Consider the following 26,867-nt stretch of genomic DNA (forward strand, 5'->3'; position numbering starts at 1 on the left):
GGGCAGTAGGAACTTGGTGTTTGATCATTCCACATTATCTCAAGCACTAGTTTAAAACTCGGTCGAACGTCTATGCAACAGATTGATAGACAAGATCACGGAGAAAAAAAGTACAGAAATGGGCAAGTACTAATTAAAACTTGCATAAGAACATCGTGATTTGATTTTTGTTCAAGAATGTGATGAGAGTTGTTTCTGGAGTGTTTTATATTCCTTTAATAATTAAACGTCTAAAGAAGTCAAATTCAGCAACATATCACTTTTAATTCTTAAAACAGGGAACTGGGGTGTTGACGATTCATACATCACTGTAAGACAACGGTAATTAACAATGAGTTTTACTTGTCACCAACTGGTGTTAGAAAAAGACAAAAACAATGCAAGCGTTCAAAAACAACAGTTGCAATTCATTGGTCCAACTGAGACATTTTGTCACCTTCTATTGTTACTTTGAGCTGTGATGTATGAGCAGACCATTTAATGGTACTTCCTCCAACGATCGTGCTCTGCAATACAAGGGCGTGGTTATATATCTGTACTCAATTTTCTATTGCAAGAATAGGTCGATTTTTTTCACTTCGTCTCTGGTGCAACAAAAAGAGCCAAACAATTAATGGAGCAGCACGATTGTGTTTGGAATTTGCAGATGACGCTGGCTGTCTTGTATCCAGATGTAAGTATTTTGGGGTGGGGGGAAAACAGTCTGCCATTTAAAAATAAATAAATTTAGAGTACACAATTCATTTTTCCCAATTAAGGGGCAATTTAGCATGGCCAATCCACCTACCATGCACATCTTTGGGTTGTGGGGTTAAAACCCAAGCAAACACGGGGAGAATGTGCAAACTCCACACGGACAGTGACCCAGAGCTGGAATTGAACCTGGGACCTCGGCGCCATGAGGCAGCAGAGCTAACCACTGCATCACCATGCTGCCCCAGTCTGCCATTTAAAATCTGGCCTCTGAAACAGAAATCAGGTTCGAAAAGATCTACTGAGGGAACGTTTGTTGGCACCAAATTGGATGTGATTAAACTAAATTCTGCCACCCTATACGACCTCCACATCTCCCCAACACCCCCACCCCCCGCCTGCCCCCCAGCCAATAGCGGCTGTGAATGTTCTTATAGTTCATTAAAGTTCTAAAGAGTTTAAAAAAATTAAAAAAAATTTTATTGGGGTTGTCACAAAATATCAACAACAGAATGAAAAAGGAACCCAATAGAATTAAATACAGGACGAAGTAAAACAACCCTCGTGCCCCCCCCCCCCACACCGTACATAAATAATAAATTAACACCCCGAATTAACACAAAGCAAACATAGCAAATATACACATCCCCTCAGATACCCAGGGTAAATAAGCAGAAATAAAATAGACCCCCCCCCCCCCACCCACCCCCGCGCCCTGGTTGCTGCTGCTGCTGACCATTGTCTACCGTTCTGCCAGGAAGTCCAAGAACGGTTGCCACCGCCTAAAGAACCCTTGTACCGATCCCCTTAAGGCAAATTTCACCCTCTCAAATTTAATAAACCCCGCCATATCGTTGATCCAGGATTCCACGCTTGGGGGGCCTCGCATCCCTCCACTGAAGAAGAATCCTTCGCCGGGCTACCAGGGACGCAAAGGCCAGAATACCGGCCTCTTTTTCCTCCCGCACTCCCGGCTCCCCTGCAACGCCAAATATTGCGAGCCCCCAGCCCAGCTTGACCCTGGATCCGACCACCCCCGACACCGTCCTCGCTATGCCCTTCCAAAATTCCTCCAGCGCTGGGCATGCCCAGAACATATGGGTGTGATTTGCTGGGCTCCCTGAGCACCTAACACGCCTGTCCTCACCCCCAAAGAACCGGCTCATCCTTGTCCCGGTCATGTGTGTCCTGTGCAGCACCTTAAACTGTATGAGGCTGAGCCTCGCGCACGAAGAGGAAGAGTTCACCCTCCCTAGGGCATTTGCCCACATCCCCTCTTCGATCTCCTCTCCCAACTCCTCCTCCCACTTACCTTTCAACTCCACCACCGAGGCCTCCTCCTCCTCCTGCATCACCTGGTAAGTTTCCGAGACCTTCCCCACTCCAACCCACCCCACCCCCCCGAGAGCACCCCGACCTGTGTGTGGCAGCAGCCGCAGGAATTCCACCACTTACCACATGGCAAACGCCCTTACCTGTAAATATCTAAAGGTGTTCCCCGGGGGGAGCCCATACTTCTCCTCCAGCTCACCCAGGCTCGCGAACAGGTCCCCCAACCTTCTTATCCCTGCCCTGTGCCACCCCGAAAACCCTCCGTCTATTCTCCCTGGGACAAACCGGTGGTTCCCCCGTAGTACCCACAGATGTTGGGCAGTGCCAGCACCCCCCCACCCCCACTCTGCTCCAGGAACACCCTTCTCACCCTCTGAGTCCCTCGCGCCTACACAAACCCCGTTATGCTCCTGTTGACTCGCCTAAAGGCCTTCGGGATAAACATGGGGAGGCACTGGAACAGGAACAAAAACCTTGGGAGCACCGTCATCTTAACTGACTGCACCCTACCCGCCAGGGATAGCGGCAGCGCGCCCCACCTCTTGAACTTCTCCTCCATTTGCTCCACCAGCCTCGTGTAATTAAGTCTGTGCAGGGCCCCCCAGCTCCTGGCCACCTGGACCCCCAAATACCTGAAGCTCCTCTCCGGCTTTTTAGTGGGAGCTCGCCAATCCCCCTCTCCTGGTCCCCTGGGTGAACCACGAACAACTCTCTTTTCCCCATGTTGAGCTTGTACCCTGAGAAATCCCCGAACTCCCTGAGGATCCTCATTACCTCCGGCATTCCCCCACCGGGTCCGCCACATATAGCAGCAAGTCATCCGCATAGAGCGACACCCTATGCTCCTCCCCACCCCGTACCAACCCTCTCCAGTTCTTCGACTCCCTCAGTGCCATAGCCAGGGGTTCAATCGCCAGTGCGAAGAGCAGGGGGGACAGGGGACACCCCTGCCTCATCCCTCGATGCAACCGAAAGTACTCAGACCTCCTCTTGTTTGTGGCCACACTCGCCATCCTGACCTTGTACAACAGCCTAACCCACCTAACAAGCCCCTCCCCAAACCCGAACCTCTTCAGCACCTCCCACAAGTACCCCCACTCTACCCTATCGAAGGCCTTCTCAGCGTCCATCGCCACCACTATCTCCGCCTCCCCCTCCCTCGCCGGCATCATAATAACGTTCAGGAGCCTCCGCACATTCGCGTTCAACTGCCTCCCCTTCACGAACCCCGTCTGGTCTTCATGGATCACCTGTAAGACCCACATTGCAGGGGATCCATGTCCCGCTTCAGGATCAAGGAGATCAGTGCCCGGGACATCGTCGGGGGTAAAGCCACCCCCACCCTTGCCTCATTAAAGGTCCTAACTAACAGCGGGCCCAACAGGTCCACATATTTCTTGTAGAATTCGACCGGGAAACCATCCGGCCCCGGTGCCTTCCCCGCCTGCATGCTCCCTATCCCTTTGGCCAGCTCCTCCAGCCCAATCGGGGCCCCCAATCCCGCCCCCAGTCCCTCCACCACCTTCGGAAACCTCAATTGGTCCAGAAAGCGGCCCATCCCTCCCTCCTCCAGTGGGGGCTCGGACCGATACAATTCCTCATAAAAGTCCCTGAAGACCCCATTGATGCCAACCCCACTCTGCACCACAATCCCTCCCCTATCCTTAACTCCCCCGATCTCCCTCGCTGCGTCCCGCTTCCGACGCTGATGCGCCAGCATCCGACTTGCCTTTTCCCCATACTCGGAAATTGCCCCCTGGGCGCCTCCACTGCACCTCCGCCTTCCTGGTGGTTAACAGGTCGAATTTGGCCTGGAGGCTACGCCTCTTCCTCAACAGGCCCTCCTCAGGTACCTCCGCATACCTCCTGTCTACCCTCACCATCTCCCCCACCAGCCTCTCCCGCTCCCTCTGCTCTCTCCTCGTGGGCCCTAATGGAGATCAGCTCTCCCCTAACCACCGCCTTCAGCGCCTCCCATACCATCCCCACTTGGACCTCCCCGTTATCGTAGGCCTCCAGGTATCTCTCTATACTTCCTCGGACCCGCTCACTCACCTCCTCGTCCGCCAACAGCCCCACCTCCAAGTGCCACAACAGGCGCTGGTCCCTCTCCTCCCCCAGCTCTAGGTCTACCCAATGCGGGGCGTGATCCGAAATGGCTATCGCCGAGTACTCAGTATCCTCTACTCTCGCTATCAGCGCCCTACTCATAATAAAAAAGTCGATCCGGGAATAAGCCTTATGGACATGCGAGAAGAATGAAAATTCCCTAGCCCCCGGCCTTGCAAATCTCCAAGGGTCCACCCCTCCCATCTGGTCCATAAACCACCTTAGCCGCCGCCGGCTTCCTACCTGTCCTAGACCTGGAGCGATCCAGTGCCGGATCCAACACCGTGTTAAAGTCGCCCCCCCCATTATCAGGCCCCCCACTTCCAAGTCCGGGATCCGACGCAACATGCGCCGCATAAAACCCGCATCGTCCCAGTTCGGGGCGTACACATTGACCAGCACCACCCTCTCCCCTTGCAGCTTACCACTTACCGTTACGTACCTGCCGCCATTGTCTGTCACAATGCTCGACGCCTCAAACGACACCCTCATTCCCACCAAGATCGCCACCCCCCCCCATTTTTGGCATCCAGCCCCGAATGAAACACCTGACCTACCCACCCCTTCCTCAATCTTACCTGGTCTACCACCTTCAGGTGTGTCTCCTGGAGCATGACCACGTCCCCCCTCAGCAGCGCGAACACCCGGGCCCGCTTGACCGGCCCGTTCAGTCCCCTTACATTCCAGGCTATCAGCCGGATCAGGGGGCTACCCGCCCCCCTTCCCCGCCGACTAGCCATATCATCTCCTTGGCCAGCCACGCGCCCGCACCCCACTCCTGGCCCGTTCCCCACGGCGGCAGACCCCCGTCCCAACCCCCTCTACTCGCTCCAGCTCCCCCTTGACCATAGCAGCAGGAACCCGGTTCCCCCCCACCCACCTCCCCACCTAGGACCCCTCCGAGCTGCTTTACTCCCCCCATTGCACTCCCGCAAGTCAGCTGACTCCTGCTGACCTTGGCTACTCCCGCCTCTCCTTCGACCCCTCCCATTGTGGGACATACCCTCCTCCTCCATTACCCATCAGCAGGCTCTCCGCCTCCCCCTTCCATCCCAAGCGCGGGAAACAACCCTCGCTTCCCCGCCCCGGCCCCGCCCCCTCCAGCGTGGGAGAAAGCCCGCGCTTTCCACCTGCCCGGCCCTGCCACCTCTGACGCCACTCCTTTTATCGGCCCAGTCCCCTCACCCCCGACTCGGGCCTCACCCTCCCCCATGGGGCCCCATTCCCCCCTACCGGCCATCCACCCCTACTCCATTTACTTACCCCCCTCCACGAGCTCACCTGACAGACCCAACCAAAACAGTGCCCAACCCACCCTAACCGAACCAAAAAGAAATAAGAGCAAAGAACCTCCCCTCAAAGTGTAACATCCCGACCACCCATCCCGACCCTCAGTTTGTGTCCAGCTTCTCGGCCTGGACAAAGGCCCAGGCCTCCTCTGGAGACTCAAAATAATGGTGCCGGTCCTTGTAGGTGACCCACAGTCGCGCCGGCTGCAGCATGCAAACTTCACCCCCTTCCTGTGCAGCACCGCCTTCGCCCGATTGTACCCGGCCCTCTTCTTCGCCATCTCCGCACTCCAGTCCTGGTATATTCGAACCTCCGCATTCTCCCACCTGCTGCTCCTCTCTTTCTTGGCCCACCTGAGCACGCACTCCCGATCAGCGAACCGATGAAACCGCACCAGCACAGCCTGCGGCGGCCCGTTAGCCTTGGGCCTCCTCGCCAGCACTCAATGGGCCCCTTCCAGCTCTAGGGGCCCATGGAAGGACCCCGCTCCCATCAGCAAGTTTAACATGGTGACCACATAGGCCCCCACGTCCGACCCCTCCGGGAGGCCCAGAATCCGCAAATTCTTCCGCCTCGACCTATTCTCCATCTCCTCGAACTGTTCCTGCCATTTCTTGTGGAGCGCCTCGTGCACCTCCACCTTTACCGCAAGGCCTAAGATCTCTTCCTCGTTGTCGGAGATCTTTTGTCGGACCTCGCGGATCGCCACCCCCTGGGCCGTCTGGGTCTCCGGCAGCTTGTTGATAAAAGCCTTCATCGGCTCCGGCAGGTCCGCTTTGATCTCCCTGAAGCAGCGCTGGATAGCCTCCTGCAGCTCCTGTGCCCACTGCATCCACGCTGCCTGGTCCCCGCCCACTGCCATTTTGCTCTCCTTCCCTCGCACCTTCTTTGGCTTCATCACCACCTTTTTAGTCGCCCCGCTCCTGGTCCAAGCCGTACACTGTAGGGGGAACTATTGCAATCTCCTTCCCACACCAGGAAACGTCGTAAAAATGCCGTTGGGGGCCCTGAAAAGAGCCCAAAAGTCCGTTTTTAGCGGGAGCTGCCGAATGTGCGACTTAGCTCCGCATAGCTGCAACCGAAGTCCTAGCCGCAACTGGAAGTCCAAAAGTTCCAAAGGGTTGATGGGTGGAATTCTCCGCCCCCCCCCGCCGGGTCGGAGAATCGGCAGGGGGCGGCGTGAATACCGCCCCCGCTGGCTGCCGAATTCTCTGGCGCCAGAGATTTGGCGGGGACGGGAATCGCGTCACGCCGGTCGGCGGCCGCTAGCAGCGGCCCCCCCCCCCGGCGATTCTCCGGCCCGCAATGGGCCGAGTGATCGCCGCTTTTTTTGCCGGTCCCGCCGGCCTAAATTAGAGTAGGTACTTATCGGCGGGACCTGGCGGCGCGGGCGGCCTCTGGGGTTCTCCGTGGGGCGCGGGGGGATCTGGCCCCGGTAGTTGCCCCCACGGTGGCCTGGCCCGCGATCGGGTCCCACCGATCCGCGGGCGGGCCTGTACCGTGGGGGCATTCTATTCCTCCGCGTCGGCTGGTGTGGTCCTCTGCCATGGCCGATGCGGAGATGATCCCCCCAGCGCATGCGCTGGGATGACGGCAGCACACGCTGGCGCTCCCGCGCATGCGGCAACTCGCACCGGCCGGCGGAGACCCTTCGGCGCTGGTTGGCGTGGCGCCAAGCCCCTTCCCCGCCGACCAGCGGGGCGCAAACCACTCAGGCGCCGACCTAGCCCCTGAAGGTGCGGAGGATTCCGCATCTTTGGGGTGGCCCGACGCCGGAGTGGTTCACGCCACTCCTCGCCGCCGGGACCCCCCGCCCCGCCGGGTAGGGGAGAATCCCGCCCGATATTCTCAACTGAATTAAAATTAGAATCGAATCAAATTTCATTTGAAAAACAAAAGGAAAACCAAAATTTGGAATAAAATTCAAGATGAATAAAATGGTGCAATTGTATTCCATATGAACAATGAGTAGGCCATTCAGCCCCTCGGGCCTGCATAAGATTATGACTGATCTGATCGTAACCTCAAATCTGCATCTCACCTACCACTCCCGTGCTTATCAAGAATCTATCCACCATGGAAGCATTTCAAGCTGGGTCCCTGCTTCCGTGTTCCCATTTATCATCATCCCTCTCATGCCGCACCTTCACTACCCTGTTAGCAATGAGCTAGAGAACACTTTGCTGCACATCAGTGGGGTGATGAACAGCCAAGGCTATGATATCATTCATCCTGTTCCAGGTGTATTGATATGTGTGCAAGACATTGTTGTGTTGGATGCTGCAAGCAGTTGGCCACTTTGTCCGTGAATTAAGACATCATCGTAAAGGTCTGTGACATTATGCTACTTAACCCTGAGCGGGACTCCTCCAATCTCTCTGCAAGCATTCACAGTGCAGCTGGAATGCCTGTCTGTACATTGCACAATCTCTTCATCGAGAGTCCCAAAGTAGATGGACATCCAGCTGAGGAGCTTGAATTGTCCTGCAGCTTCCAGCGCAGACTCTCTTCTGCTGATCCTCTCTCCACTATGTTGCTCACTTATAATATGCGAGTCCCCAAGTGAAAATCCATTGCTTGTGTGAATATCTGAGCTGGTGCATGGTCTATATGAGTGCTGTAATGATGCATCGAAAGAAAGCAAGTTCCTCTGAAGGGTTATCACCGTCTTCCCGTACCATCTTCTGCAGGACACTTGGTGGTCCTGTGGTGGATTAAAGACATGAATTAGAACTGTCACGGTAAGAATGTTTTAAGTTATTTGTATTCACAAGGATATTCACTCGTGCCTGACATCAAGTCCCTACTGAAGTCCAATCTGAGGCGTTCAACACGATGACCCTGACCTCGACAAGCAATCTAGGTACGACCTCCACAAAGCCATCAGGGTAGCCAAGAGATAATACCAGATTAAGCTAGAGTCACAGACTAACGGCACGGACACTTGTTGGTCATGGCAAGGCTTAAACAATATAATGGGCTACAAAGTAAAGCCGAGTAGAATCTCTGGCAACAGAGCACCCCACCCTGATCAACTCAATGCATTCTTCTTTTTATTAAAAAATTTTTTTGGAATAAATTTAGAGTACCCAATTATTTTTTTCCAATTAAGGGGCTATTTAGCGTGGCCAATCCACCTAAAACGCACATCTTTGGATTGTGGGGGATGAAACCCACGCAGATATTGGGAGAATGTGCAAACTCCACATGGACAGTGACTCAGGGCCGGGTCCACAGAGCCATAGACAGCAGTGCTAACCACTGCGCCACCGTGCTGCCCAAACTCAATGCATTCTATGTTCGTTTCCAACAGGAAGCCAACAAACCGCTGTCAATTGCCCCAAGAGCCTTGCATACACCCATACCTACCGTCACAGCCTCAGAAGTCAGATCGGCCTTCTTGAAAGTGAACCCACGGAAAGCAATGGGTCCTGACAGAATCCCTGGTCGTGCACTCAGATCCTGCATGGACCAACTGGCGGGTGTGTTCGTGGACATCTTCAACCTCTGTCTACTCCGTTCCAAGGTTCCCACCTGCTTCAGGAAGTCCACTATAATACTGGGGTGAAAGAAGAACGAGGCAACGTGCCTCAATGACTACCGTTCGGTGGCCTTGACATCTATCATTATGAAGTGCTTCGAGAGGTTCATTATGAGACACGTCAACTCCATACTTCCAAACTGCCTTGATCCACTGCAATTTGCGTACTGCCACAACCGGTCCACAGCAGATGCTATCTCCCTGGCCCTTCACTCATTCCTCTAGCATCTCGACAAAAAAGACTCCTACGTCAGACTCCTAATCATTGAATACAGCTCCGCCTTCAGAATCCCAGCCAAGCTCATATCCAAACTCCAAAACCTAGAACTTGGTTCCTCCCTCTGCAACCGGATCCTTAACTTCCTGACCCATAGACAACAATCAGCAAGGATAAACAGCTCTGCAAGGCTGCGTACTTAGCACGCTACTATACTCCTGATACACGACTATGTGGCAAAATTCTGCTCCAACTCCATCTACAAGTTTGCTGATGACACGACCGTAGTGGGTCGGATCTCAAACACCGATGTGTCAGAGTACAGGATGGAGATAGAGAACCTAATGGCACGGTGCACAGACAACAATCTCTCCCTCAATATCAGCAAAACTAAGGAGCTGGTCATCGACTTCAGGAAACAAAGTGTTGTACACGCCCCTGCCTGCATCAATGGTGCTGTGGTGGAAATGGTTGACACTTTCAAATTTAAAAAATAAATAAATTTAGAGTACCCAATTATTTTTATCCAATTAAGGGGCAATTATGCATGGACAATCCACCTACTTTGCACATCTTTTGGGTTGTGGGGGTGAGACCCACGCAGACACGGGATAAATGTGCAAACTCCAAAGGACAGTGACCCTGGCTGGAATCAAACCTGCCGAGGCAGCAGTTACAACCACTGCGCCATCGTGTTGCCCTGTCAGCTTCAAAATCCTAGGTGTACACATCATCAATAGTCTGCCCTGGTCCACCCACGTTGATGCTATGACCAAGAAAGCACAACAGCACCCATACTTCCTCAGGAAACTAAGGAAATTCGGCATGTCCACATTGACTCTCACCAACTTTTACAGATGCACCATAGAAAGCATCCTGTCTGGCTGCATCACTGCTCGGCTCAAGACCGTAAGAAACTACAAGGAGTCGTGAACACAGCCCAAGCCATCACGCAAACACGCCTCCTATCCATTGACTCTGTCTACACTTCTCGCTGTCTTTGGAAAGCAAACTGTATAATCAAAGACCCCTCCCATCTGGGTTATTCTCCCCCAACTTCTTCTATCGACTAGAAGATACAAAAGTCTGTGAACATGCAACAACAGATTCAAAAACAGCTTTTTCCCTGCTGTTACCAGACTCCTGAATGACCCTCTTATGGGCTGAACTGATCTCTCTACACAGAGAATCATAGAATTTACAGTGCAGGAGGCCATTCGCCCATCGGGTCTGCACTGGCCCTTGGAAAGGGCACCCTACTTAAGCCCACATCTCCACCCTATCCCTATAACCCAGTAACCCCACCTAACCTTTTTGGACCCGAAGGGCAATTTAGCCTGGCCAATCCACCTAACCTGCACATCTTTGGAATATGGGAGGAAACCGGAGCACTCGGAGGAAACCCACACAGACATGGGGAGAACGTGCAGAGTCCGCACAGATAGTGACCCAAGCCGGGAATCGAACTTGGGACCCTGGAGCTGTGAAGCAATAGTGCTAACCACTGTGCTGCCCATATCTTCTCTACTGTTGCAGCACTATTCTCTGTATGCTTCACCCGATGTCTATGTTTTGCGTATTATTTATCGTATGTCCAATGATTTTCATGTATGGAACTATCTGCCTGGACTGTATACAAAATAATACTTTTCATTGTTCCTCGGTACACGTGACAGTAAATCTAAATCAAGTTAACCAGACTGAGGGCTGTTTGCTGTGGGGCTGTCTAATATTCAACTATGTCATCCTCTCCGATGGCCATGTGAACCAAAACTCCACTGATGACCAGCGTCTCCTCTTCTGCAGCTGTCAGTTGAGAAATAGCTGGAGGACCCATCTATGGTTCTTTCTGCTTCACCCCCATGTTCTCTGCTTGTTTCTCTTGCAAGGAGGGATTGACGAGACCTATAAGTGAGAGGCATGACACTGCACAAAGATGAGGATGAACGGCAGTAGTAGTTGGACAAGTGGGGAGGTGGGGATGTCAGAAAGTGCATCGACAGAGAGAGATGGAAGCTGATTTGGTATGAGGAGTGATATACTGGAGTGGGCTTGAAAAGGCAGAGTGAGAGTGTTGGAGTGATATGCACATCTTGATGTAGGTGAATATGCTACTGTACTCACCTTTCCTGACCTACTTAGGTCATTAAACTGCTTTCACCATGAATCCACTGATGGCACAACGCTCCTGTTGCTGACTTCATGAAAAACCTCCAATTATCCCTTCCTTTTACCAGCACGTCTCCCATCAATGGGGAAGAGATACTCCCAGGGGATCCTTGCACCCCCCCAGCATCAAGTCCAGGGAGACACCACTAAATTGAATGTGCGTCCTCCAATCTACCAATTCCAAAATTGCTCAAATTGCATGTTTGGAGTGTCCTGTTAAAAACTGGAGTTGAAATCAACTCGTAGGTTGTTATCCCGCCGGCTCACACTAATTTGTCAGGAAATAATATGCTAATCCAGTCATTTAGTTAAAAAAAACCACTGACAGCCATGATGCACAAACCTATAGGTTTCCCACATGCTACTGGGCCCCTCTGTTCCCAGTACATTGGCAACTTCAAATCCAGCCCTTAGTTCCCAGATATGCTGTACTTCATTATTTCTCAACAAAGTGTTAATTTATTGTTTCCATTTGCAAAATATGTTCCAAATGTCAGGCTTTATGAGTTAAAAAAAATAAATTTAGAGTATCCGATTATTTTATTCCAATTAAGGGGCAATTTTGTGTGGCCAATCTACCTAACCTGCACACCGTTGGATTGTGGGGGTGAAACCCATGCAGACGTGGGGAGAATGTGCAAACTCCACACAACGAGTGACCCGGGGCGGGGTTCGAACCCGGTTCCTCAGCGCTGTAGGCAGCAGTGCGAACCACTGCGCTGCCGTGCCGCCTAGCTTTATGCAAATAAAATAGGTTTGTGCAAATAAAAAGTAATACATTATTTGAAAAATAAACACCGGGAGAAAATTAATCCCCAAAACTCTTTTGCTAACTTAAACTCACAATGAAAATAGTCTAAAGTTAGTAGGGTTTCTCCTTGGATTATAAACTAAACTCCAGGTCGAAAGGTAAGTCTAAGATGACAATTAAAATCATTTCTACGAAGGCAGCACGGTGGCGCAGTGGTTAGCATTGATGCCTCACGCACCTAGTTCCCAGGTTTGATCCCGGCTCTGGGTCACTCTCCGTGTGGAGTTTACACATTCTCCCTGTGTTTGCGTGGGTTTCGCCCCCACAACCCAAAGATGTGCACAGTAGGTGGCTTGGCCACTCTAAATTGCCCCTTAATTGGAAAAATGAATTGGGTACACTAAATTTTTTTTTTTTTAAATGTCTACAACAAATTTTTCAGTTGATTGTGTGCAGCAATCTTCATTCACAAGCTGTTGCACCAGAATTTAATGATATCAAGATCTGGCAGTGGAGAAAATTGTCTCTGATGATCAAAAGACAAGTGACTGAGATCTCTTATTTTATAACACTGTGATTTATAACACAAACTCAGTGAAATACAAGCAGGTTAAATACAATTCAAGCCTGGATGAGTCTGTTCAGGTTTACTTACTAATGTGGCTGAATCCCCAAATGTAGCTGATGATAACATAGCCCATCAGGAACATTGAAACTCCACCAATGCCGCCTTTCTTCACATCGATATACTTCTTGTAGTATGAATCATGGCCTGCATGACAGAATACAGCAGAATAGAGTGGAACATCTGCTAAAGGGAAGCTTTACTCAAATACTAATCTATTCTATACCATGAATGTTCAGTGACAGAGTGCTAATGTGTACAATTAAATGACCTGAATCACACTTACATCTGCAGATAGCATGAAAGATAGATTTTGGAGATAGGAGTCGACGTGTAGCCCAGTTAGGAACCTCTGCTAACTTCAAATCCAGCAGGCTCCTCTCGATAAGTGGCACTACAAGACAATCAAAAATTGCTCAATAGGTATACGTAACGCCAAATGACAAGGTGGAAAAGTGAAGGAACACAGGCATAGTAAAATACTTCACCTGAGAGATCACTTTGGCTTACACAACGTGTTTTCGCCACAGACCTAAATAGATTTATTACAGTGCAGACCTGAACCAATAATGGATAATTTCTGAATACTAATCATTCTGTACTGACCTCAAGTTTAATTCTGCCTGAAACTAAGAAAGATCTGTCCCAACAGGCTAATGATAAGAACGCATTTTTGTTACTGGAGACGAGTTTGCAGGTTTGATTCCCCTATCTTTCTTACTCTACTGTTTTAAAAAAAAATGTTTTTATTCAAATTTTTTACATATGTTCAACAACCCCCCCCCTTTACAGAAAAAAGAAAAACAAAGAACACATAAACACATAAATAAACATCTTACAACTACATCACGAATTCCCCCAATATACAAACCCCCATTAAGCAATAATAAACACAGTAGTAAATACAAAGTACCCCCCCCGGGTTGCTGCTGCTGCTGACCACCTCCTAACACTCCGCTAGAAAGTCTAGGAACGGTTGCCACCGCCTGAAGAACCCTTGCACATACCCTCTCAAGGCAAATTTTACCCTTTCCAATTTAATGAATCCTGCCATGTCGCTGACCTAGGCTTCCACGCTTGGGGGCCTCGCATCTTTCCACTGTAGCAAAATCCTCCGCCGGGCTACCAGGGACGCAAAGGCCAGAATACCGGCCTCTTTCGCCTCCTCCACTCGCAGCTCGTCCGATACCCCAAATAGTGCCCCAGCTCGGCTAAACCCAGGTGTTCACCACCCGAGACACCGTCCTCGCAACGCTCCTCCAGAACCCATCCAGCACCGGGCACGCCCAGAACATATGGGCGTGATTTGCTGGGCTCCCCGAGCACCTCCCACACCTGCCTTCCACCCCAAAGAACCTGCTCAGCCTTGCCCCTGTCATAAGCGTTCTGTGAAGAACCTTAAATTTTATCAGGCTAAGCCTGGCGTAAGAGGAGGAAGAATTAACCCTACCCAGGGCATCCGCTCACGTATCCTCGTCTATTTCCTCCCCAAGCTCCTCCTCCAATTTACCCTTTAGCTCCTCCACCGAAGTCTCTTCCTCCTCCTGCATCTCCTGGTAGATCTCCAAGACCTTGCCTTCTCCAACCCACACCCCCGAGAGCACCCTATCCTGGATCCTACGTACTGGAAGCAGCGGGAACTCCCTCACCTGCCGTCGTACAAACGCCCTTACCTGCATGTACCTGAAGGCATTTCCGGGGGAAGCCCAAATTTTTCCTCCAGCGCCCCAAGGCTCGCAAACATCCCATCTATAAATAGGTCCCCCATCCTTCTAATTCCTGCCCTGTGCCAGCTCAGGAACCCTCCATCCATTCTCCCCAGGACGAACCGATGGTTCTCTCGGATCGGGGACCAAACCGAAGCCTCTACCTCACCCCTGTGGCATCTCCACTGCCCCAAATTTTCAAAGTCGCCGCCACCACCGGATACGTGGTGTACCTAGTCGGCGGGAGCGGCAGCGGTGCTGTCACCAGCGCTCCCAGACTCGTGCCCACACAGGACGCCATCTCCAGCCTCTTCCACGCCGCCCCCCTCCCCCTCCATTACCCACTTGTGTATCATCGCCACATTGGCAGCCCAGTAGTACCCACACAGATTAGGCAATGCTACCCCTCCTCTGTCCCTACTCCATTCCAGAAACACCCTTCTCACCCTTGGGGTCTTTTTCGCCCACACGAATCCCATGATGCCCCTGCTGACCCGCTTAAAAAAGGCCTTAGGGATCAGGATGGGGAGGCACTGGAATACAAAAAGGAACTTCGGGAGCACCGTCATTTTCACCGACTGCACCCTACCCGCCAGGGAGAGTGGCAGCATATCCCATCTTTTAAACTCCTCCTCCATCTGCTCCACCAGTCGAGTCAAGTTGAGCTTGTGTAGGGCCCCCCAGATCCTGGCCATCTGGATCCCCAGGTACCGAAAACTCCTTTCCACCCTCTTCAATGGAAGCTCGTCTATCCCCCTTCCCTGGTCCCCTGGGTGTACCACGAAGAGCTCACTCTTCCCCACGTTGAGCTTCTACCCGGAAAAGTCCCCAAACTCCGTGAGGATCCGCATCACCTCCGGCATCCCCCCCACTGGGTCCGCCACATACAGTAACAGGTCATCGGCATACAACGATACCCGGTGTTCCTCCCCCCCACGGACCAGCCTCCTCCAGTTCCTGGACTCCCTCAAAGCCATAGCCAAAGGCTCAATTGCCAATGCAAATAGCAAGGGGGATAGGGGGCACCCCTGCCTCGTCCCCCGGTACAGCCAAAAGTATTCCGACCTCCTCCGAATCGTGGCCACACTCGTCACCGGGGCTTCGTAAAGTAGCCTAACCCAACTAATGAACCCCTCCCCGAACCCAAACCTCCTCAACAATTCCTAAAGGTACCCCCACTCCACCCTATCAAAGGTCTTCTCCGCGTCCATCGCCGCCACGATCTCCACCTCCCCCTCCACTGTAGGCATCATGATTACGTTAAGGAGCCTCCGCATATTGGTATTCAGCTGCCTTCCCTTCACAAAACCCGTCTGGTCCCCGGGACACACACCTCAATTCTGGTAGCCAACACCTTCGCCAAGAGCTTTGCGTCCACGTTGAGGAGCGAGATTGGCCCATACGACCCACACAGTAATGGGTCCTTGTCCCGCTTCAAGATCAGCGAGATCAGCGCCCTGGACATCGTCAGAGGTAGGGCCCCCCCCTCCCTCACCTCATTGAAAGTCCTCACAAGTAGAGGGCCCAGCAGGTCCATGTACTTCCGGTAAAATCCCACCGGGAACCCATCTGGCCCCGGTGCCTTCCCCGCCTGCATACTCCCCAGCCCCTTAGTCAGCTCCTCCAGCCCTACCGGTGCCCCAAGCCCAGCCATCTGCTCCTCCTCCACCCTCGGGAACCTCAGCCGATCCAAAAATCAACGCATCCCCCCCTCCTCCGTCGGGAGCTCAGACCTATACAGACCCTCATAAAAGTCTCTAAATACCCCATTTATTCCCACCGCACTCCGCACCGTGTTCTCCCCTTTATCCCTAACTCCCCCAATCTCCCTTGCTGCCTCCCGCTTCCGAAGCTGGTGTGCCAACATCCGGCTAGCCTTCTCCCCGTACTCATACACCGCCCCTTGCACTTTCCTCCATTGCAACTCTGCCTTCTTGGTGGTCAACAGTTCGAACACGGCCTGGAGGCTTCGTCGCTCCTTGAGTAGTCCCTCCTCGGGGACCGCTGCATACCTCCTATCTACCCTTAAAATCTCCCCCACCAACCTCTCCCTCTCTCTCCTCTCCTTCCTCTCCTTGTGGGCCCTAGTGGAGATTAGCTGTCCCCGAATCACCGCCTTCAGCGCCTCCCAGACCACCCCCACCTGCACCTCCCCATTATCGTTAGCCTCTAGATAGCTTTCAATGCACCCCCGGATCCGCCCGCTCACCTCCTCATCCGCCAGCAAGCCCACATCCAGGCGCCACAGTGGGCGCTGGTCCCTCTCCTCCCCTAGCACCAGCTCCACCCAATGCGGGGCATGGTCTGAGATGGCTATGGCCGAATACTCCGTGTCCTCCACCCTCGGGATGAGTGCCCTGCTCATAACGAGGAAGTCTATCCGGGAGTAGGCTTAATGGACGTGGGAAAAAAAGGAAAATTCCCTGGCCCCCCGGCCTGACAAACCTCCATGGGTCCACTCCTCCCAACTAGTCCATAAACCCCCTCAGCACCTCAGCCGCTGCCGGCCTCTTACCCGTCCTAGACCTGGAGCGGTCCAATGCTGGATCCAGTACCGTGTTAAAGGTCCCCCCCCCCCCCCCGCATTATCAAGCTCCCTGCCTCCAGGTCTAGGATCCGGCCCAACATGCGCCGCATAAATCCGGCATCGTCCCAATTCGGGGCATGTACATTCACTAATACCACCCGCACCCCCTGCAGCTTACCACTCACCATCACATACCTACCTCCATTGTCTGCCACGCTATTCAGCGCCTCACACGACACCCGCTTCCCCACCAAAATCGCCACCCCTCGATTCTTTGCATCCAACCCCGAGTGGAAAACCTGCCCTACCCACCCCTTTCTCAGCCTAACCTGATCTGTCACTCTCAAATGCGTCTCCTAGAGCATAACCACATCTGCCTTCAGTCCCTTCAGGTGCGCGAACAAACGGGCACTCTTGACCGGCCCGTTCAGGCCTCTCACATTCCAAGTTATCAGTTGGATCAGGGGGCTTCCCGCCCCCCCACCTCCTCTCCAACACCGCCCTTCCCCCCGGCCCCACCTCCTTCCTTCCCTAGCGCGGGAAAAAGCCCGCGCTTTCCATCCAACCGGCCCCGCCCTCTCTGGCGCAGCTCCCTTTTGCGGCCTAATCCCAGCTCCCCCACCTCGGGCCTCCCATCTCCCCTCCCCCCAACTGGGCCCCGTCTTTCCAACCACCGACGCCCACACTCTCACAAAACCCCCACTTTGAACCATTTCACCCTACCCCACCCAGCACCCAAGGAAACAGTACAGAACATCCCCCAACACCCCCCCAAGCACAGTAACCACAGTAACCCCCCCGCGACATCCCCTCACAACAGACCCTCAGACCGTGTCCAACTTTTCGGCCGGATAAAGGTCCACACCTCGTCCGGCATCTCAAAGTAATGGTGCCAGTCCTTAAACGTGACCCACAGTCGCGCCGGCTGCAGCATCCCAAATTTCACCCGTTTCCGATGCAGAACCGCCTTGGCCCGATTGTACCCGGCCCTCTTCCTGGCCACCTCCACGCTCCAGTCCTGGTATATACGGACCTCTGCATTCTCCCACCTGCTGCTCTGCTCCTTTTTTGCCCATCTTAGGACACACTCCCTGTCCACCAAGCGGTGGAACCGCACCAATCCCGCCCGCGACGGCTCGTTAGACTTGGGCCTCCTCGCCAGGACTCAGTGGGCACCATCCAGCTCTAGGGGCCTCAGGAAGGCACCCGCGCCCACCAACGTGTTCAGCATCGTGACCACGTATGCTCCAGCATCCGACCCCTCCACTCCCTCCGGGAGACCCAGAATCCGCAGGTTCTTCCTCCTCGACCGATTCTCCATGTCCTCGAACTTCTCCTGCATTTCTTATGCAGCACCTCGTGCGCCTCTACCTTCACCGCCAGGCCCAAGATCTCGTCTTCATTCTCCGAGACCTTCTGCTGCACCTCCCGGATCGCCGCCCTTTGGGCCTTATGGGTCTCGACCAGCTTGTCGATTGAAGCCTTCATAGGCTCCAGCAGCTTTGCTTTCAATTCTGTGAAGCAGCGCTTGAGAAACTCCTGCTGCTCTTGCGACCACTGCGCCCACGCTGCCTGGTCTCCACCCGCCGCCATCTTGGTTTTCCTCCCTTGCACTTTTCGCTGCACCAAAATCACTTTTTCACCGCTCCACTCCTGGTCCAATCCATACAGTGCCGGGGAAATCGTACTGTCACCTTCCCACACTGGGAACCGTCGAACAAATGCCGCTGGGGCCCCTAAAAAGTGCCCACAAAGTCCTTTTCTGGCGGGAGCTACCGAACGTGCGACTTAGCTCAGCATAGCCGCAACTGGAAGTCGCTTACTCTACTGTTAGGGAAAAAGGAAAAAATATCAGCCAAACTTTGGCGAACTATCCAGTGGTAACTGATGGAGAATGAATACAATGTGGTTGAGATTAGGAGTAGGATTGGCTGGTTAACGTCTGCTGACAACACCTCACTGTCAGGTTCACAAATGGAAAAATTATGTTTTTTTGGGGTGCTAGATCATTAAGTAGCTTTAGGCCAATTCCAATTCTAATTCTCTTCCCGCACCTATGGGACTATACCCTACATAAATTAGTATTTGCAGGAGAATGCTGAAACAGAAACAAAAGCTTTAATCATTTTCAGTGTTCAACTGCATTAGAGTAATTGAGTCAATAATGTCTAAAGTCGAGGTTTACAGTCTCAAACTGAATATTGATTAACTGGTAAAATAGTACTAGATTGTTCATGTTTATTAGAAATAAAGTTTGCCCATGAAAGTGAGGGATGTCAATGCGAGCGAGAGGGATAATTATCCTTTTTTTAAAAAACTAAAATGTCAGCACTCCTAGATCAAGGACAGCATGGAACCCAAGGGAAGAATGGCTACTGCATTGTATGTTTGTCCCTGACCATAACACCACCACCACTTATTGCATAACTGTACAAAATGCGATGAGTTGCAGTTGTGTAATCTAATGGCCTTGGAGGAATAATCTGTCTTTCACAGTGAAGCTGTGTACAACAAAAGCTCTCTGGCTCTATGCTTGGAGCTATATCCATCGTTCAGATAAATCATTAAACTGAGGCCTGTCTGTCCCTCTCAGGGGGCCATAAAACATTCCATGGCATCATTTGAAAACGGCAAGAGAGTTATCCTTGGTGTCATGGCTGATTATTATATCTCAACCGGCATCACTAGACAGTTTACCACATTACTGTTTATGGAAGCCTTTTGTGTGCAAAATAGTGGGCAGCACGGTTTCCTCCGGGTGCTCCGGTTTCCTCACACAGTCCAAAGATGTGCAGGTTAGGTGGATTGGCTATGCTAAAGTGCCCTTAGTGCCCCCCCCCGCAAAAAAAAAGGTTAGGTGGGGTTACTGGGATAGAGTGGAAGTGTGGGGTTAAATAGGGTGCTCTTTCCAAGAGCCGGTGCAGACTTGATGGGCCGAATGGCCTCCTTCTGCATTGTAAATTCTATGGAATCTATGGATGCTGTGTTTCCTACATTACAATATAGCGATGATACTTAAGAAGCACTTGATTGTCTGCAATAGGCTTTGGCATGTACTGAGATTGTGAAAGGTGCAACATGAATGCAATTTCGAGATAGAAGATATCACTGTTTATCAGCTTCAGTCATTTCCATCTGTGTCAGTAATGTTCTGCCTTTGTGGTTTTTAAAAATTCTGTCAAAAACATGTTGAGAAAAAATTGGTTGCTGTAAATTCTATTCCAGTTTGATTAAGTCAAACTAGATATTGTTCTCTTTTCTCCAGAAGGTCGCGCCAACTCTATTATTTCATTTTTCAATACACAAAAATCTCTCCAACAAAGCACTATCTCTGGAACAATAGGGCACTCTTCTGGTGATAGGAAGATATTCAGTTCCCTTTAACTAGCAGCTTGGATCTATATAGTGCTCTCCCAATTCTGGAAGTTATCACAGAGTGCTTTGCAATAAGGAGGGAAATGATATAATGGACACCAAGCACAGCAAAAAGAGATAGAAATGGAATGAAAGGCCACTGACATAGAACATAGAACATTACAGCGCAGTACAGGCCCTTCGGCCCTCGATGTTGCGCCGACCTGTGAAACCACTTTAAAGCCCATCTACACTATTCCCTTATCGTCCATATGTCTATCCAATGACCATTTGAATACCCTTAGTGTTGGCGAGTCCACTACTGTTGCAGGCAGGGCATTCCACACCCTTACTACTCTCTGAGTAAAGAACCTACCTCTGACATCTGTCTTATATCTATCTCCCCTCAATTTAAAGCTATGTCCCCTCGTGCTAGACATCCCCATCTGAGAAAAAAGGCTCTCACTGTCCACCCTATCCAATCCTCTGATCATCTTGTATGCCTCAATTAAGTCACCTCTTAACCTTCTTCTCTCTAACGAAAACAGCCTCAAGTCCCTCAGCCTTTCCTCATAAGATCTTCCCTCCATACCAGGCAGCATTCTGGTAAATCTCCTCTGCACCCTTTCCAATGCTTCCACATCCTTCCTATAATGCGGCGACCAGAATTGCACGCAATACTCCAAATACGGCCAGAGTTTTGTACAGCTGCAACATGACCTCATGGCTCCGAAACTCAATCCCTCTACCAATAAAAGCTAACACACCGTACGCCTTAACAACCCTCACAACCTGAGTGGCAACTTTCAGGATCTATGTACATGGACACCAAGATCTCTCTGCTCATCCACACTGCCAAGAATCTTACCATTAGCCCAGTACTCTGTCTTCCTGTTATTCCTTCCAAAATGAATCACCTCACACTTTTCTGCATTAAACTCCATTTGCCACCTCTCAGCCCAGCGCTGCAGCTTATCTATGTCCCTCTGCAACTTGTAACACCCTTCCGCACTGTCCACAATTCCACCGACTTTAGTGGCATCTGCAAATTTACTCACCCATCCTTCAACGCCCTCCTCCAGGTCATTTATAAAAATGACAAACAACATGTTTACAGAGGAGAGATTGAGGAATTTTATGATAGCGGGCATGAAAGGGGATTAGTTGGAGAATTTCAGATGAAAGGAACGTGGTGGATGAACAAGTGACCAATGACGATGGAGTGGTTTGAGAGCGGAGAAGCAAGTGAATAGTACATACAGGGTCATAAAGGAGGAGGAAGCCACTGAGGTTGGGTAGGGAAAGTTTGAAATCAGCATCCTTGGACTCATAGAACCATTGGAACTTGAGCTGGTAAGTCACATGTGTGAGTCTCAGTTGGGTGGGGAGGTGGCCTGTTGCAAGTTGGTTGAGTTGGAATACTTTTGGAGGTGTAGCACAGGGAAGTGTTGGAGATGTCAGGCCTTGATGTGCTAAAGCCATTGAGTAGGTCCCAGGTGAGTTTTCTTTGCTGACAATCAGTTGGTAAAGTTTTGGATGATCCAGGTCTCGGAATAAAACAGTCAATTAGAAATTATGTATAGTTCAATGGAAGAGAGAGCAAGATGGAGCAGGATTAGATCAACATATGAAAGGTGATTCAGCTGCTTGGAAGAATGGGAAGTAGGATGTAGCCAAACAAGAGCAGAGGGTCAAGGATAGACTAGTGAAGGAGAACCCAAAGAGAACCGCTTGGGCAGAGGGAAAGCTAGTCCTCAAGGAGAAATAATGCCATCATTTTAGATTACATAAAACAGAATTACCCTCATCCTATCACAAATAGAAATTAAACATATATTAGGTCATAAACAATTTGGTCCTTTGTAATTCAATTTTATAAATTCTTCCAATGTGTATATGCTAAGGATCGATAAATTCATGGGATCAATTGAACTTTAATCATTTTCATCCCTTTTTTAATGATAATGAGAATAGATTGTAAGCAATGAGGTTTCACAAAAAAATACAATGCAATGGATACTCGTTTGCAGCAACCAAACCGACTATCAAGTGGTTTGTAATCATTGTGTGAACACTTAACGTGAGTTTACTGGATTTAATAGGAGTCCGAAATCTAGATGCAGGTGAGGGCACGAATGGTTTTGGCTGAGGCACTACTCTACAATTTAGAACAAGTTGCTATTCAGTGATCCATGAGGAAAGAGCATATTGATGAGAAGAGGGTGAATATAGGAACAAGAGTAGGCCATTCAGCCCCTCTAGCCTGTCCCACCATTTATTGAGGTCATAACTCTGTGGCCTAACTCCATAAAACTGCCTTTGGCCCATAATATCTTTGCTGAACAAAAATCTATCTCGGATTTCAATTTTTATTTATTTATTTATTTAATTAACTTAAAGTGGCCAATTGTTTTTTTTCCAATTAAGTAACGATTTACCTTGGCCAATCCACCTAGTCTGCACATCTTTGGGTTGGGGGGGTCAGACCCACGCAGACATTGCTCGGATTTAGATTTAACACCTGTTCTAGCTCAAAGGCAAAACCATCTACGAACGAATAGCCACTAACACTCTGGTTAATGTTTAGCTGTTTAGCACAGCTGTTTAGCACAGGGCTAAATCGCTGGCTTTGAAAGCAGACCAAGGCAGGCCAGCAGCACGGTTCGATTCCCGTAACAGCCTCCCCGAACAGGTGCTGGAATGTGGCGACTAGGGGATTTTCACAGTAACTTCATTTGAAGCCTACTTGTGACAATAAGCGATTTTCATTTCAGTTCAAATGAAGGGTGGGAATTAAGGTATAAATATCAGAGGGATTGTTGGTGCTCATGGAACAGTAAGAACTGATGGCATCACAAACGTAGGTGAGAAAATTGGTAGGAACTGTTTGTTTCTGCAGGCTTTCGACGAAAGTAAGAAATTGAAAAAGAATTCAGGTTCTCCAAGAAACAATGCATCCTCCTGGTGAATTTTCTGAAAGAACTCTGGAAATCATTTTCAAACTGCTGCGCGCCATTCAGATCCAATGCAGAAACAAGGGTGGCAGCCGATACCAAGACAAAGAAAGATTCATGGGATAGGATTGACCCAAAAGAAGGGAAATAAAAGTGAATGGACTGGGTGTCTGCGTGCCATGTGCAATCATTGCACCATGTTGTCGAGAGTTATTTACTACCTGTTCTTGTTTATGTTTCAGAATTATTGAATTTTTCCTTTGTGAACTGACAGCCACATTGCTAACATAAAATATTGGACATCGAAATAAAGCGGAGTAGGTTTGCGTCCTGTCGATGGTACACTATAACATCACAGACATATATATCTATATATATAATTTCTCAGGCACACTGGGCGGAATTCTCCCCCCCCCCCCACCCGGACGCCACGCGGGTCCCGTCACGCCGCCCCGATTCTCCCACCCCCCCCAAACTGGCGTGGCACGAATCACGGCTGGCCGCTGGGAGAATCACCGCTTGCCGTTGGTAATGGGCAAGCAGCGATTCTCCGGCCCGGATGGGCCGGTCGCCCTGTCCAACACGACGGGTTCCCCCCGGCGCCGTCCACACCTGGTCGCTGCCGGCGGGAATAGCGCGGGAACACTGGGCGGCCTGTGGGGGGGGGTGAGGGGGGTTCCTGCACCGGGGGGGGGGGGGGGGGGGGCGCTCAAAAGGGGTCTGGCCCGTGATCGGTGCCCACCGATTGGCGGGCCGGCCTCTCTGAAGGAGGACCTCCTTTCCTCCGCTGTCCCGCAAGATCCATCCGACATCTTCTTGCGGGGCGGCCGCGGGGAGGACGGCAACCGCACGCTGGTCGCGTCATTTACGCGGCACCGCTTTTACGCGGCGCCAAGACCCGGCGCGCGTAAATGACACGGCGCCGCTCCTAGCCCCCCGGGGGCGGGAGAATAGGGGGCTGGGATCGGCCTCCGACACCGGAGTGAAACACTCCGGTTTTCACTCCAGCGTCGGGACTTAGTCTCCCGATGGGAGAATTGCGCCCACTTTCTCTACTGTCCCTTGCCTTTTGTACACACACAGGCAAATTGACTATCTCGTTTCATTAGATTACTCAATGATTGAGGGTACAATATACATAAAAACACTGGTGACGATCTGGGAACATGAATTGATTATAACCTCAAAATTAGCCTTTTTCGTGCTGTTAAAATTGAAGAAAAACTTTCATTTATTTTGAGTTTCTCAGAAATATCTCAAATGTTTCACACACAATGAATTACATGGAAGGCAATGATTCTTGTTATGTAGGGAAATATAGCTTTCATTTTGTGTGCAGCATGATGCCACAATAGCAAAGAGATGAATGACCAAGGCATCCATTTTTGGCGCTGTCCCACTCAGTACTGCATTGGTGTGTCAAATCCATTTATCATGTACGTGGCTATACTGTTTCCAATTTGTTGAAGAGTTTCATTGTATTTTTTCATTTGCTTGTGTGCGAGTAGCTGATGATATACTACTGATGATGTAGGGGCTGGTTTAGCACAGGGCAAAATCACTGGCTTTGAAAGCAGACCAAGGCAGGCCAGCAGCACGGTTCAATTCCTGTACCAGCCTCCCCAAACAGGTGCCGGAATGTGGCGACTAGGGGCTTTTCACAGTAACTTCATTTGAAGCCTACTTATGACAATACACAATTTTCATTTTCATGTCAACAAGAGACAAACAGCGTTTGAACAGGTTTATCAAGGAAATCAAACATCAGCTATTATTGTCTTGCCTGTAGTAAATTTCAGAAAATGGTGGAAATGTTTCAGTTAAGCTCTGCAATGTGCTCCAATATTTGTTTTAAGCCAGATAGGACAGAATCCACAATAAACTAGCAGATTTGTAGCATGTAGGCAAGATTTTAACACAGAAATTGTTGGAGCGTTTGTCAGGGTGATTTTCAAGTTCATTTACAGGTAGTGGCAGCCTGCACCTCAGGGATGCTCCATTCGCTTTGAGGGCAGCCTGGGAGGCAATGCAGGGAGCTCGACCGCGACAAACACAAGTCTGGTTGGTGTCAATTACTGCAGACTTATTCATGATTGGCTGCTTCCTTGCGCAAAGAGAACTTGCAGGCCGTTAGCCAGAGGCATCAAACTCAGATACTTTTTGACATAAATAAATTGCATGTTATCATCATCTATTGCAACAATAAGCTGGATAAAATCGATTCCGCCTATACATTCGCACTTCTTTGAAAGCATGAGTAGCCACCAACAAGAGATTAATTGATAATCCACCACATTAAGCTGTGCTGAGTTCCTGATTTCAACTGTACTGTCCAGAGTTGGTCACAGAGTTTAGGAAGTTCCAGGGTACTTACCCTCATGGGATTGCTTCTTGGCTTTTTGCCTAAGATCCAGTGTAGTGTTATATTTTGAATGGGGAGTCCTGATTTTTCTCATTAGTTGGGTGGCTTTGGTCTAACACCAATAGCAGCAGAAGAGTCAATCATGTAAACACAGTGATTACTGAGCCAGAGGGACACTGTCAAGCTGAATGACCTCCTTTTGTTTTTGAACCATTCTGTGATTCCGTCAGAATGTCTGGAACATGGGGTGTAATGATATGCCAGCATACCTCATCTGCTCTGGGAAGCCGGGAGCAGCAAAATCATAGATTAGTTTGAAGAAGCTGTGACTGTTATCCTTGGAGCAAATAAGATTGAAGGAAGATTTGATAGAGTTGGATAAAATCATCCTTGGCATGGATCAGTGCGCTGTATGAGTCTGAGAGCTGGACCCTCAATAAGACTGAGGAGAAGAGGGTTACAGCTTTTGAAAAGTAGCTCCAGTGAAAGGTCCTTCGAATCGGCCGGACAGAGCGAAGACACCAGTGAATTTGTCCATTGAAACATTGAGAATCTGAGCATCTCCTGTGCTTTTACCTGAAGTGAAGAAGTGGAAATGGAGAAAGTCTGACCACTGGAAAAGGTGGGATGAGAGTCTGGTGTTGGCGACAATAGAAGGTGAAACATCAGGAAAGAACAGGCCAAGCTGGAGAAGGACTGGATAGGTGCACAACAACAGAAACAAGGCAGAGGGAGGAATGAGAGTTATCTACAGAATTGCAGTGAACAGAGGGATCTACCGTCCCTCATGGACTATGGCTATTTATGGCTGGTACAAGATTACACCAGATTTGGATAAGGCAGACAAAGCTGTTCCCATTAACTGATGGTACAAGGACTATGGGACATAGATTTAAGATTTTGGGCAAGAGATCAAGGAAAGAGGCGAGGAAGAATTATTTTAGCCAATGAGTGGTAATGACCTGGAACTTGCTACATACGAGGATGGTGTAAGTGGAGACAATCAAGATTTCTAAAGGAAATTGAATGGACTCTTGATGGAAATAAACTTGCACGACTACGAGGATAAAATGGGGGAGTTAGACTGACTGAATTGCTGAAAAGAGAGCAGGCATGGACTTGCTGGGAAGAATGGCTCCTTCTATGCTGTAATGATGAACACTCTTATGGAGGACAAAGGGAAAAGCCAGCACTATGGACCTCCCAAACTTTTCTCCTCACACAACACTGCTGCTGT

At 50.4% G+C, this 26,867-nt stretch overlaps 1 protein-coding gene across 1 annotated transcript in view; it reads right to left on the bottom strand.

The window, feature by feature from the left end:
* Positions 1–244: 244 nt before the first annotated feature.
* atp5mf (ATP synthase membrane subunit f) overlaps positions 245–26,867 on the bottom strand; it is a 34,248-nt gene continuing 7,625 nt past the window's right edge. The window contains exons 2-4 of the mRNA XM_072480907.1: positions 13,014–13,121; positions 12,758–12,874; positions 245–506 (exon numbers count right to left, since the gene is read on the bottom strand). Of these exons, the coding sequence (XP_072337008.1) occupies positions 478–506; positions 12,758–12,874; positions 13,014–13,121 (254 nt within the window). The 3' untranslated portion in view covers positions 245–477. The remainder of the gene's footprint in view (positions 507–12,757; positions 12,875–13,013; positions 13,122–26,867) is intronic.

Source organism: Scyliorhinus torazame, chromosome 17 (genome assembly GCF_047496885.1).
Source record: "Scyliorhinus torazame isolate Kashiwa2021f chromosome 17, sScyTor2.1, whole genome shotgun sequence".
In the NCBI taxonomy this organism is placed as follows: Eukaryota; Metazoa; Chordata; class Chondrichthyes; order Carcharhiniformes; family Scyliorhinidae; genus Scyliorhinus; species Scyliorhinus torazame.